The sequence below is a fragment of the Aquarana catesbeiana genome, linkage group LG02 (assembly GCF_042186555.1).
Source record: "Aquarana catesbeiana isolate 2022-GZ linkage group LG02, ASM4218655v1, whole genome shotgun sequence".
In the NCBI taxonomy this organism is placed as follows: Eukaryota; Metazoa; Chordata; class Amphibia; order Anura; family Ranidae; genus Aquarana; species Aquarana catesbeiana.
In genome coordinates this window covers 106266101-106280936 of record NC_133325.1, presented here as the reverse complement: position 1 = coordinate 106280936, position 14836 = coordinate 106266101, and the positions used below count along the sequence as shown (strand labels likewise).

General features: G+C 46.5%; 1 protein-coding gene across 2 annotated transcripts in view; it reads left to right on the top strand.

Annotated features, from left to right (window-relative positions):
• The first annotated feature begins 597 nt into the window (after positions 1-597).
• Positions 598-14836, top strand: part of RFC3 (replication factor C subunit 3) — a 32709-nt gene continuing 18470 nt past the window's right edge. Inside the window, exons 1-2 of one of the 2 annotated variants that reach the window (XM_073613331.1) lie at positions 598-690; positions 8067-8204. In XM_073613331.1, the coding sequence (XP_073469432.1) occupies positions 8136-8204 (69 nt within the window). In that variant the 5' untranslated portion in view covers positions 598-690; positions 8067-8135. Of the gene's footprint in view, positions 691-3033; positions 3282-8066; positions 8205-14836 lie in introns of those variants that run through there. The other variant, XM_073613330.1, reaches the window with a different exon arrangement.

Sequence of the window (14836 nt, the reverse complement as noted above, 5' to 3'; positions counted from 1 at the left end):
GGTCACCTTGAGGCTAGGTGACAGATGCACTCTGTAGGAGTCAGAAGTGCACCGCTAGGTAGTGGACCCTAGGACTGACTGCTGCGGATTGAACCCTGGGAAGTTCAGGAAGCAGGTCTACTGGATCACTGACACAGATCCCACTGGGAGCTAGAGCATAGATTCCCCAGGGCGCGGAGTCTAAGAGCCAGCAGGTGTTCACCAGAGCCTTTAGTGGTAAGGATGGACTGCCCTGCAGTCTGGCTCCAGGTCGCGGCCCCCAGGGTCTCACAGCTCACGCTCACGGTAGACTACAGGAGAAGAGGAAGGAGGCAGCAGGCTAGAACAACAAGGAAGTAAGGGACAAGCCAAGCTCGGGGCCACAAGCAGACAAGGACAACAGAGTACACGCCAAGGTTCAGGGTCACAGGCAAACAGGGATGGTTGGGGACACACCAAAGGTCAGGGTCATGAGCAGACAGGAATAGTTAAGAACAGGCTAAAGTCGGTAACAGGAATCAGCCGCAGGACACACAGCAGGTACACACAGAGGCTAACACACAATGGTTGATCAGCACTGCTGGCTTGCAGTGCACAGGTTAATATAGGGTTTCCTGATAGGGCCTGGGGTGGGGCCATGCTTAGAGGAGAGGTTACAAAAGCAGTCAGGTGAGAGGCAGCTGGTCTCTAGAGAGGAATACATGGAGACAGGTGAGCTGACAAAGAAACTCTATTGCATAACCATGACAGAGATCTAACGTTAAAACTATTTGATCTTACCAGATCTAACGAATATCTATTAGCCTGAATGATTTTTGGCCAGAAAATTTTATAAGGGGGGCCAGCCCCCCCTCATTAATCACTTAATAAGTCTCTAATTATGTGAGATCTAACGTTAAAACCACTCCATCTTACCGGATCTAACAAATAGCTTCCAAAATACCTAATTGTTTGGTCAATTTTTTTATAAGGGGGGGCTGATGACGGGTAACCCCCCCCCAGCAAATAACTGTTAATATTGCTTCTTCTGTGTGAGATCTAACACAAACAATGGTTGATCTAACCTGATCTAACAAACTGCATAAGATTTAAAAAAAAAAATTTTGATATGGGGGGGGCTAACCCAGCAGAGGTAATGTTTTCGTTCTGTCCTCCCTTCACGCAGATACGACAGTCCAAATTCCTACAGCGACTGGTGTTGTGGAGAAACCGGGAGGGATGGTCGTCAACGACCAATAGATGGCGCCATACTTAATTGCCTGTAAGGCCAGACGCCGGTATAAAAAAGTGTCTGTATACTTATTCCAATTGGCTCTGCTGAACGCTTATGTGCTATACAAAGCTTCAGGACAAACTGGATCCTTCCTTAAATTCCAGGAAGAGATCGTCAGAGCCCTTCTGTTTCCAGACAGTGCTGTGCCCCAACTTCCCAATGCAAATGCAGTAAGCCGGCTGCATGAGAGGCATTTTCCGTATGTCCTCCCGAGTACCCCTACCCAACGAGCCCCCCCAAAGAAGATGTGTCTATAGCAAGCGCAGATATAGGCGTGACACCCGCTATTATTGTCCCTCCTGTCCTGACAATCCTGGTCTATGCATTGGTGAATGTTTCGAACGCTACCATTCACTAGTGGAATATTAGCATAGGGTACAGCACTGCACAGTCTAGGGTACACTTTCACAGGGTCTCCAAAGATGCCATTGCATTTTGAGAGACCCAAACCTGGAACCATTACAGTTACAAATAAAAGTGTAAAAAAATAAAATAAATAAATAAAAATAAATAAAATAAAAATAAAAATATATATATATATATAAATTAAAAAAGCCAAAAATAGTAGTTGTTTTATTGCTCTCACTCTAGTCTCTCCCTTTTGTTCTCTCTATGTTTTATCATGTTTGCTTTTCGAGTATGTAATTATTTTATATTTTACTGTTTACTGTGTTTTATTGTTAACCCTTAATTTCTTTTCAGCTACGCCATTAAGCTGCGGCACTGATTTATTTGTCTTGACTGCAACAGCGTTTGCTCCCACGATACATAAATCAGCGACTCCAGCGCCATAGGAGGTGATTTCACCATCAAAGTTAGAAAAAAAAATGGTGCATGTATGCCCATCATTAGAAGTGGGTGGATGCAGGGTGGTATTCTAATGGTGGGCATACCCACCAATCAATCTCTTTTTTTTCGTTGAGACTGTGGTGTGCATTGTGTCACACATGAATGGTACAGCAAGGGTGATACAAAGCAGAATAATCCTCATAGAAACCAGTACCAGGCATCCAATCACAGCCCTTGCAGCTTGCTGTGTATGATTAGTGCATATTCTGGGCACCGCCTCCTCTTACATAGAAATATAAAAGGAGCCCCAGATAGAAGACTAATAATAATATTAATATCAGATGTGCCGTGCCTCCTATCAGACTGTACTGACAGATGGACACAACACGGAGCTGGACCGGCGGCCATTTTCAAGGAGACCATATATCAGAGAGGGGAGACTGTGACAATTCTCTCCTGTAGTGAGGACAGTGAATTCCCGGTGTTTCGTCAGATTCGGCGACCCGTCAGAATGTGTAACGGAAGTGACGGTCCGTCACCGCCATCTTGCTACACTCTGCACTTCACAGTAAGGATACACTGAGAAGGGGAAAGCGGACATCTTATTACACCCACCGGAAATTTGCATTTTACATTTATTTATAACAGTAAACTGAGGTTATATAGTGTAATACAGTACTTAGAACTCCGTCTCACTGTTTAGACGTTGAATTTTTAAAGCAGCAGCAAAACTGCTCATCTCACAGGTTTGATAATCCGACAGAAGCTGGCTGCTTTTAATATTCAACATCTAAACAGTCAGACGGAGTTCTAAGTACTATATTTCACAATATGAACTCAGTTTACTGTTATAAATAAGTGTAAGACGTAAAACTCCGGTGGGTGTAACAAGATGTCAGCTTGCCCCCTGCTCAGTGTATCATTACTGTGGAGAAGTGCGGGGTGTAGCAAGATGGCGGTGATAAAACGTCACTTCCGTTACACATTCTGATGGGTCGCCGAAGACATTCCCCTATCAGCCGACCTGTCTGTGAGCTCAGCACTGCGCATGCTCATGTCAAGACTGGGATTTCGCGGGTTTGGGGGGGATTGGTCGGTTTCGCGCCGGATTTGAAGGTGAAGAGCGGGGTCGGTGCTCCGAGTGGAGGAGACGATGAGTCTGTGGGTGGACAAATACCGGCCCAGCCTCCTCGGCAAGCTGGACTATCATAAGGAGCAGGCAGCCCAGCTGAAGAATCTGGTAACCGAGCCTGAGAGATAAACACTTCTAGAGAGCAACATACATTGTACAGTCTACTGTAGGGGATCATGTACAATCATCATCTCATACATTGTACAGTCTACTGTAGGGGATCATGTACAATCATCATCTCATACATTGTACAATCATCTCATACATTGTACAATCTACTATAGAGGATCATGTACAATCATCATCTCATACATTGTACAATCTACTATAGAGGATCATGTACAATCATCATCTCATATATTGTACAATCATCTCCTACATTGTACAATCATCATCTCATACATTTTACAGTCTACTATAGAGGATCATGTACAATCATCATCTCATACATTGTACAATCTACTATAGAGGATCATGTACAATCATCATCTCATACACTGTACAATCTCCTATAGAGAACAATATGTTGCACAGTGTATGAGATGATTGTAAAGTATATGGTCTTCTATAGGAGATTGTACATGATATGTTCCTAGATGATTGTACGATATATGATCCTTGATAGGAGATTGTACATGATATGTTCCTAAATGATTGTAAAGTATATGGTCTTCTATAGGAGATTGTACAATCATCTCATACACTGTACAACATATTGTTCTCTATAAGATTGTACGATGTATGAGATGATTGTACGGTATATGAGCCTCTTTAGGGGATTGTACAGTGTGTGAGATGATTGTACAGTATATGGTCTTCTATAAGAGATTGTACTGGGCATGATCCTCTATAAGAGATTGTACAATCATCTTGTACACTGTACCATTCCCCTATAGAGGATCATGCCCAGTACAATCAGTTTTTTCTTCTGTTCAGCCTGTGGGTTGCACAAAAAAAAAAAAAAGCCTTTTCCGATTCCCGGATCCACACATTTTCAGGTGGATGACGGAATCCTCCGTGCTGTGTCTGTATTCTGACATCGGGATTCCTCTGCTTCCAGAATACACTGATCAATAATAAAACATATCAAGTGACTTCAGGAACTTAAATCTCCAGTAAACCGCTGGTGGTCAAAAAAAAATCCTGACTGACCTCTTCCCCCGGTTTTCCTTCCCGGTTCGCGGCCTCTGGCTATACATGGGTGGCTGGGAGCAAGATGAGGTGTATGGGAGCCGCCGTTTCCAGCACTGTAAGCCGGACCTTCAGAGCGCATGTGTGGATAAAGTGAAAGGCTCCATACACTGAATATCTCCTCCTACATTGTGTATGTTTAGGAGATATTCACAGTACCTACAGGTCACCCTTATCATAGGCTTCCCTGTGGGTACAAATGGTAGTATAGAGTCTACTACCACTTTAATATGTACAGTCTGGAGGAAAGAAGGGAAAGGGGAGACGTAATTGAAACCTTTAAATACATTAAGGGGGTGAATACATTTCTGGAAGGCAACATTTTCAATATGAAACCAAAATCAAGAACACAGGGACATGACCTCAAACCAACTGGAGGAAAGTGCAAAACGAATCTTAGAAAGTGTTATTTTACTGAAAGGGTAGTTGATGATTGAAATAAACTTCCAGCAGAGGTAGTGAGACAGTCAACAGTAAATGGCTTCAAACATGCTTGGGACAAACATAGATCTATAGTTAGACAATAAAGGTAACAAAAAATAAAAGGGGGAGGGGGGGCAGACTTGATGGACTACTCTGCCTTTTTCTGCCATCACCTTTCTATGTATGGTAGGCTTAAAGCTGATCCCTGGGGAAATCCAGTGTACCCTTGTATTGTGTCCCCTCCACACTGCAAGGGCTGAAGCTGGTCATAGATGGATCAATGCTTAAAAGGGACCAACTGAATTGCAATCTATGTGAGCCGTCCCTGTTCAACAAGAAGTTAACTGTTAGATCGACTTTGTTAAATGCTAATGCTGGAAAATGTTTCTCAGGCCCCTTTCACACGGACGGATCCGTGTTGATCCGCCCCGTGTTTATCCGCTGCTCAGCGGGGATCGCTCCGCTTTCCCCCGCTGAGCAGGCAGATGACAGGGCGGGACCCACACACTGTGCAGGGACCGCCCTGTCAGATCTCCGCTCTCCCCTATGGGGGATCGGAGGAACACGGACCGTCTGTCCGTGTTCCTCCGATCCGCTCTGCAGACGGATAGAAAAATAGGATTTTCTTCCGTCCGCAGAATTGGACGAGAGCGGAGCCGGACAACATCGGGTGTTAGCGGATGTACATCCTCTGACACCCGCTATCCCATAGGGATGCATGTATGTCCGTATTTCATCCGAAAACTGATGGATGAAATACGGACATACGGTCCGCATGTGTCAAAGGGGCCTCAGTCAGCGGACTGCAGCGGATGATCAGTATACTGACAGCGGAGAGTCCTGATGTCAGAATACAATGTACTGGGGGAGGGGACCTGTTGGAAAATTTCTGCAAGATCAGCACCGCAGGCTATATAGCCATTAGTGCTGATCAGTATATTCTGATGGCGAGGAAATCTCTTCACTGTCAGAATACAGTAGCTCACTGGGACTGATTCCCACACTGAGTGTGGATGGGGGAATTCAGCTTTTTTTTTTTTTTTTTCGTTCAACCCATTGGTTAAATTAAAAGAAATGAATCGTATATGGGCTGCTTTATTGGATTAAAGAAGCATGTCATTTACTCCATGTGACAGTACTAGTGATTGGCGCATGTAGTTGTCTACACAGGCAGATCCAGTCTGTGTGTTATGCTGTCCATACACAGCGAGATTTCCTCTCATTCACCAGGCTGAACTGGAGAAAATCGATCACTTCCTCACTTCACAGCATGGGTGGAGGAATTTCCACTTCCAGCAATTGTGTTCAGGAGGCGGCCTGAATACCCAGACAGTGACTGCATCTGCCAGTGACTATGGCTGCCAGATATTTCTAAATGGCATACTTGATCTAAAGAAGATTGTACAAGTAGATTGTAATGTGTATGGTGAGTTTTAATTCAACTTTTGTTGAGCTGGGTGGTCCTTACAGGGCCTCTCATCGACCAGTCACCCCCTGTTTCAGCAGGAATCTGCCAAAATTCAAGCCATCTATGGCCAGTCTCTTACCCTCAGGCCCATTGTCAGATCACCCCAATGGTAGTACATTTGTTTGGGCTGTAGCCGCCTTTTCAGCAGTTGTCAGGGTGTTCTCGACAATCTTAAAGCAGAGTTCCAACCTGTAAAAAAATAAAAATAAAATAAAAGTCAGCAGCTACAAACACTGTAGCTGCGGACTTTTAATATAAGGACTCTTACCTGTCCAGGGAGCCCGTCATGTCGGCACCCCCAAACCGATCTGTCCATCGGGTGCAGGCGCCGACTTCTTCACCAAGGGAAACAGGAAGTCTTGCGGCTTCGCAGCCTGTTTCTTACTGCGCATGCACTTTCTGAATGGTCCCGCCGTCTTCTGGAACTTGTGTGTCTCCCAGAAGGCAGCAGGGTGGGAACGAGGAGGGGCTGGAGATTTCGTAGATTGCCGCACGATTGCGGTGATCTTACCCAAAAGTGGGAGCGGGTACCTGGGTTTGACAGGTATCCCCTCCCCCCAAAAGGTGCCAAATATGGCTCGGAGGAGGGGAGGAAGCAAACAAGCGGAGTTTCCCATTTTGGGTGGAGCTCCGTTTTTATGTGGTTCTAGAGTCTAAGGGCCAGTTCACACCATAGAAACGCAGTCCGGATGTGTTCCAGATGCTTTTCTGCATGCACGTTTTTGATGCAGTCCTGTGCATTTTTTGACCCTCCTTTTTTCTTAATCTTAAATAAGGACGTGTGTTCCAATGTGTTTTTGGTGCGTTCCAGTGTATTTTTGATGCTATTTACAGCGTTCCAGTGCAGGAAAAATGCAACATGTTCTGCTTTTTTTTTTTTTTTTACTGGAACGCACTGAAACTGACCGCACTAGTGTGAACTATCCCATTGAAAACCATATCACCTACTTTCCATGTGTGTTTGCTGCAGAAAAAAAATGCACTGGACTGCATGTGGTGTGAACTGGCCCTCAGCGCTTTATACCTTAAGGGCTCTTTCACACAGGCATTGAAAATAGGTAGTTGGGTCTCTATTGCCAGTCAAATCCTGAGAGGAGGAAGCGGGGGGGCGTAACTAGCCATGTGGTGTGTGTCTATTAATGCCCACGGCTTGCTATGAGGGCACTCACAAGGAGAAGGAGAGGACTGCATCGGCGGGGGATGGCTAACACCCCTTTCACACCGAGGGCGTTTTGCAGGCGCTATAGCGTTAAAAATAGCGCCTGCAATCCGCCCTCAAACAGCTGCTCCATTGTCTCCAGTGTGAAAGCCCAAGGGCTGCAGGGCTTTCACACTGGAGTGCTGTGCTGGCAGCGCGTCAGGAAAAGTCCTGCCAGCAGCTTCTTTGGAGCGGTGAAGGAGCGGTGTGTTTACTACTCCGCCACCACTGCTCCCCATTGAAATCGATGGGGCAGAGCTGCGATAACGCCGCTATTGTGGGCAGTTTTAACCCTTTCTCTGCCACTAGCGGGGGGTAAAAGTGCCCGAAATGCGCCGCAAATCCGACAGTAAATCGCTGCTAAAAACAGCAGCGTATTACCGCCGACACTATGGGCGACTCGGTGTGAAAGCCGTCTAAAGAAGAGGTAAGGGACCACAGAGCAGGTAAGCATGAACCTCTTTCTTTTTTTTTTTTTTTTTTTTATTATTCACCTCAGTCCTGGAAGGTTCACCCCTTTCATGACCAGGTCATTTTTTTGCTATTCAGCACTGCATTACTTTGAAATACTGGGAAACATGTTCCAGATTTTTAACCAGTATTGCTATTGCAGGTACAATGTGGAGACTTTCCTCACCTCCTTGTGTTTGGACCATCCGGAGCTGGAAAGAAGACCAGAATAATGTGCTTGTTAAGAGAGCTGTATGGAGCTGGCGTAGAAAAACTTAGGATCGAACATCAGACAATAACGGTAATGTGTCACTAGTCTTGTTGTTGTCTTTTTTTTTTTTTTTTTTTAATGCTTTATGTGCTATCGTGAATAAATAATAAATGCCAACCTTTTTCAGACACACGTCATACTGCATGATTTATGCAGTTGTGCACACAGATAATATATAATATATTTATCAGCATGCATTCATTCAGTGTGGATGTGTGTGGGTAATTATTTTCTGCTGGCCTTTTGCAGGATCACGATATGCTTTGCAGGTCTCACTGCCCTCTGGCAGCAGCATCTACTCAGTATACAGTATAAGAATTCTTAGCTTTGCCAAGTGTACATGTTTGTCTGTGCATGTCTAGGACCAGACAGGTTCTAACCCACACAAACATTTTGGCCCCCACCACTTCTTGAAGAAAAATCTGACATCCAGTATTTCTTGGATGCTGCAACATGCACATTCGGGACCATGAAAATCTTTTATAAATGCTTTTACTTGGAGGTAATTCACTATACAGTAATATCTGCTAGAGATACACCGATACCATTTTCTTTATCGCACATCATGGGACACAGAGCCTAAGTTAATAACTTAATGGTGTATATAGGCACCTTCAGGTGATGGACACTGGTATACCCAATCCAGGAAGTTCACTCCCTATATAACCCCTCCTCCTCCCAGGAGCACTTCAGTTTTTTCGCCAGTGTCTAAAGGTGTTGGTCACGAGTGAAGATGTGCTCTGAGGAGCTCCAGGAGGGATCCATGCTGGATTTAAAAAGCCTCCATAGACCAGATCCATCCAAAGTGCCACTGAGGCCAAAGTGGATGGTACCTGGGCCAGTGGATTGGACCCCGGGATTTGGTCATGCTACATTACCTAAAAGCTTTTCCTGGCGGGGTGCTTTTTACAGGTCCAAGGGAGTGGAACCCCGATAAAAAGGGACCCGGTCCTTGAAGTTTTGCTAAACGCAGCCCGCCGTGATGGGTGAAAGTTGGATTGTCTGTTAATTCAGCAAATCCTGCGGCGGGGATAAGGTAAGGGAAGAAACTTAGGAACTAAAAAGTCCAACTATGTATTCTTCTTTAAGGGAAAAAATGTTTTCCCAAGGCGTCTTTCAGGACAGCACCTGAGAGATAGCGACTCCACCCACCGGAAACAGGAAACACCTTCTTCCTCCAAACTTTAAAGGGAGGCGCCTCCCTACCATACCTCAGTTTTTGTGTTTCCTCCGGCCCGGAGGGAACATCTTTTTGAAGGGGAGTCAAAGTCTCTCAGATGCCTGGGAGACAGGGCTTCTTTTTCATTTTTTCCTCCTTTTTGGAGACCCGCTGTCCTCCCGGCCTACCCAAGCCTTGGCAGCGGTAGCAATCGGGCTCCTCTTCCCCTCCTGGTGCTCGGGGAGAGCCGTAGACCCGGTGATCCGCGCGGTCATAGGAGCGGCGGTGCGCGTGCGCCGCCGCCATGTTTTTTTGGCCGGCAGGCGCGGCGGAAGTGACAAGGCGGGTCACTGGGTCAGCAGAAGCGTCATTTCCGGCGTGGATGCGAGAGGGGAGGAGGGAGGACAGGAACTGGCGCCTACTTCCGCTTCCGGTCCGGTGCAGATGCACTATGGGAGTCCGGAAGCGGCATATGAAGCCACAGGTGGAGAGCTGCACACCAGAGATGGAGGACTCAGCGTCTGCAGCGGTGGGGACAGGCACAGGCGCCAGTAAAGCTCAGGTAGGAGCAGCAGTTTAAGTCTGCCTTTCTTCCTTTTCCTGGGTTTGGTCTATTTTTCTTTTTTCTTACCCCCTAGTGGCAAGGGGCCTGTCTGGGCACTGGAGGCTGACTGGTTTCTTCTTAGTGCACCTGTGGGTGATTCTTGTGTAGCTGAGACCGGGTCTCACTAAAAGGTCCCCTGGTTTTTTTCCCTTTTTTGTTTTTTCTCTCACAGGCTAAAAGCTCTGACCCAAAAAAGAGATGTCCTTCTTGCAGGGCCAAAATGGGAGAAAATTGGAAAAAAGTCTTATGCAGTACATGCATCACTTCTTTAGTTAGGAGGAATCAGCTTCGGTTTGTGATGATCTGGTTGCCTCTGTAAAGAAGGAACTATACGCCACGATTCAGACTTTTCGTGACTCTTTAGTTAATCCAGCTGCTAGTCAGCCATCCACTTCTGAGGCTTCCCAGGGTTCTATTTCTTTCCCCATGGTAGAAGTTTTACCTGAAGGCCCCCCTATCAGGGAAGAGCAGTCCCCTACTCCTTCCGTTAAGGATTCGGAGGAGGAGGGTGAGGAAGCGGAGGTGGCTCCTTCCAAATTTAAGCTTTCCCTAGAGGAGGTAGACGGACTCCTTAAGGCTATCCATGTTACACTTGGCTTAAGTGAGGAAAAGAAGGAGTTATCTCTTCATGACCGCATGTATGCAGGGTTAAATGAGCCTAAGGGGCGAACATTTCCAGTTCATTCGGTCATTTCTGACGCCATTACTAAAGAATGGCAAGATCCAGAGAAAAAGCCCTTTTTTTCCAGAGCCCACAGAAGGCGCTTCCCTTTTGAGGAGGACCCTTCTGCGGTGTGGAATAAGGTGCCCAGGTTGGATGCGGCCTTTTCACAGGTCTCAAGGTCCACAGACCTGTCTTTTGAAGACATGGGTGTTCTAAGGGATCCAATGGACAAACGCATGGATCTTTTGCTCAAAAGATCATGGCAATCAATCATGAGCAATTTAAAACCAGCAATGGCCACAACCTGTGTAGCCAGGAATCTGGAATACTGGGTGAACCAACTTAGATCTCATATAGTGGCAGATTCCCCCAAGCAGGAGATCTTAGATTCCTTTCCTACCCTGATTTCTGCGGTTGCTTATATTGCTGATGCTTCGGCTGAAGCTATCAGGATGTCAGCTAGGTCTGCAGCTTTAGCAAATGCTGCGAGAAGAGCTTTATGGCTAAAAACCTGGCCAGGTGATACAGCTTCAAAGAGTAAACTTTGTGGTATCCCCTTTTCAGGTGACCTTCTTTTTGGCCCAGATCTAGATAATATCCTAGACAGAACTGCCGATAAGAAGAAGTCCTTTCCGGTCAAAAAGAAAAAGCAGACCCCAAAACGTCTTTTTCGGCCTCAAAAAACTCAGCAGCAACAGCAGGAAAGTAAGTTTCAGGGCAGGAGGAAAAATTGGTCTGTGCAAAAGGCGAAGGGCAAAGGTGGAATTCTCTTCCGTCCTCCTTCACAGGCCGAAAACTCACAATGACTCATCTCTGCGGGTCGGCGGAAGATTACGAGAGTTTCTTCCGCAGTGGTCAGTGATAACTACAAATCAGTTTATTCTGACCACTCTCTCGCAGGGTTATACTCTCGAGTTCGCCAGAAGCCCCCCAAGAAGGTTTCTGGTAACAAATGCTCCTCGAGATCCAATGAGGGCCCTGGCCATGAAATCCTCTCTGGAGGAACTAATGCAACAGGGTGTAGTAATCCCGGTGCCACCAGAGGAATGGCACGAGGGCTTCTATTCACATGTCTTCCTGGTAAAAAAACCAACAGGAAGATTTCGTTTAATTCTAAATTTAAAGCCACTAAACAGAGCCATCAAATACAGAAGGTTCAGGATGGACTCAATTTTCACCGCCAGAAATATTCTGACTCCAGGTTGTTTCATGGCGTCAGTGGATTTAAAAGATGCATACCTGCATATTCCAATCTCATCCCAGTCCCAGGGGTTTCTCAGGTTGGCGGTAAGGTTGGAAGGCAGAATTCAGCATCTGCAATTCAGAGCCCTACCCTTCGGGCTATCATCCGCACCCCGAATTTTTACCAAAGTAATGGCAGAGGCCCTAGCTCCGCTGCGTCTTCAGGGAATCGCAGTAATTCCTTACTTAGACGATCTGCTATTTTTCGCCCCCTCAAGAGAGGAGCTGAGGAGCAATTTAAGCAGAGCATGCAGCCATTTGGAGTCTCTAGGTTGGATCCTAAATCTCCAAAAATCTTCCCTGGAACCATCTCAGGAGATAAATTCGGTAAGCCAAAAAATTTTTCTTCCTTCAGAGAAGAAAGGAAAAATCCAGGATACAGTGTCTTTTTTGCAGACCAACCAGCAGCTGACGGTAAGATTGGTCATGTCAGCCCTGGGGGTTCTGACTTCGTCAATGCCAGCTGTTCAGTGGGCAAGACTACACTTCAGACATCTGCAGGCTTTTCTTCTGAGATCTTGGGATCACAATTTAGAATCCCTGGACTCAGAGGTAAGAGTTCCAACCCAAGTGAAGAGGTCACTATGGTGGTGGAAAAGGCAGGATATCCTATCGGAGGGGTTGGTCTGGGCCTTTCCAATCGAAAAAAGGCTGACAACCGATGCCAGTTCCTGGGGTTGGGGAGCCCACCTAGAAAAAGGTTTCACTCAGGGAAACTGGTCCAGGAAAGAGGCGACCAAGTCCTCAAACTGGAGAGAGCTCAAGGCGATCGACTTGGCTCTGAGGTCATTTGCTCAGGGGCTTCAGGCCCAGCATGTTCAAATACTAACAGACAATGCCACGGCAGTGGCTTACATAAACAGGCAGGGAGGTACAAGGAGCAAATCGCTGCAAGTACTAGCCATAAGCATTCTCCGTTGGGCAGAAGGACACTTGCTGTCGTTATCAGCAGTCCATCTAAAGGGATCCCTGAACGGAGTGGCGGATTTCCTGAGCAGAAACCCCATTCGGGAAGCAGAATGGTCGCTGAACCCAGAGGTTTTCGCCATGATTGTCGAGAAGTGGGGGCTGCCAGAGGTGGACCTGTTCGCCTCAAGGGAGAATGCCTTGGTTCCGCAATTTTTTTCCCTAAGCAATCACGACGGGTCACTAGGAACAGATGCCTTGGCGTATCCATGGAGATTCCATCTCTGCTACGCTTTCCCCCCATTTCAGTTAATTCCCTTAGTATTAAGAAAAATTCAAAGGGAAACGGTACCGGTTGTCCTAATCACGCCCTTTTGGCCAAGAAGGGCTTGGTTTTCAACCGTTCTGAAAATGGCGGTCAGGCCTTATTGGCATCTGCCCCTCAGGCACGATTTACTATTTCAGGGACCGGTAAATCACCCAGAGGTAGCCACTTTGGCGCTCACTGCTTGGTATCTGAAGAGCAGCTCTTAAGGAGCAAAGGTTTTTCCAACCGGTTAATCTCTACGCTATTATCCAGTAGGAAAAGGGTGACTAGAAATATCTATTCCAAGGTCTGGAAGGTTTACAATACGTGGTGTAATTCATCTGACCAGGACCCAGGGAGTCTCGTTACCATTCTGGAATTTTTACAGGTTGGTGCTGACAAGGGACTAGCAGTTAGTACCTTGAAGGTACAGGTGGCTGCGCTAGCAGTGTTCCTAGAAAGATCTGTGGCCTCAGATCCATTGGTAACCAGATTTTTCAGATCCCTTACGAGATCCAGACCAGCACCACTTAGGTTGTTTCCCAAATGGGATCTGTCGATAGTCCTCCAGGCTCTAACAAGGAGTCCCTTTGAACCTTTGGAAGAAGCGCCACTTAGATATCTCACTTTTAAGTCTGTGTTTCTGATTGCCATGGTCTCTGCACGAAGGATCAGTGAGCTTAATGCTTTATCAGTTAAGGAACCCTATTTATCTATCTTCCCAGATAGGGTTATACTTAGAACAGATCAGAAATTCTTACCAAAGGTAGCTTCAGTACAAAATCGTGTTCAGGACATTGTACTTCCGACCTTCTGCCCCAACCCAGTAGGGGAGAAGGAGACTTGTTTTCACATGTTGGATGTTAGAAGAGTTTTGTTATGTTACCTGGAAAGGACAAAGCTCTTTAGACGTTCAGATTCTCTGTTTGTGTTATTTTCAGGCAACAGGAAAGGTTGCCAGGCTTCTAAAATCTCTTTAGCAAGGTGGCTGAAGCTAGCCATTTCAGAGGCTTATTCGCATGCAGGCGTGTCTCCTCCTGCAGGAATTTCTGCACACTCAACAAGAGCATTAGCGGCCACTTGGGCAGAGAGAGCTGGTGCCACCCCTGAACAAATCTGCAAGGCGGCAACTTGGTCAAGTTTTCACACATTCGTGAAACATTACAGGCTGGACCTCACATCTGCTAATGATCAGGCGTTTGGCAGAAAGGTCCTGCAAGCTGTTGTCCCGCCCTAAGGGGGTAAGTCTCTGTTATCCTCTCAGGTGCTGTCCTGAAAGACGCCTTGGGAAAAACCAAGTTAGACTTACCGGTAACTTGTTTTCCAGAAGTCTTTCAGGACAGCAACATCCCGCCCTATTGTATTGTATATACTATGCTGTGACTAACGTATGTGTTTATGTGTTCCAGCCGGGGCCGGAGGTCTTCTCTACTACAACTGAGGTATGGTAGGGAGGCGCCTCCCTTTAAAGTTTGGAGGAAGAAGGTGTTTCCTGTTTCCGGTGGGTGGAGTCGCTATCTCTCAGGTGCTGTCCTGAAAGACTTCTGGAAAACAAGTTACCGGTAAGTCTAACTTGGTTTTTCATGCCTTAATTCTATGTCTATGCACATACCTAAATCTGTTGTCTTCACTTCAGCTCAGTGTCATTGGCTCTGCCTCTCCCGGGTTTATAAAGGGGGCGGGGCCTAGGCGCAGCGCCGTGCAACATCCACGAGGATGCACGGAGGGTTAAAGGATTAGCTAGAGCAGTCTCTCCTTGGCCGCGAGGTAGAAGCAAGCA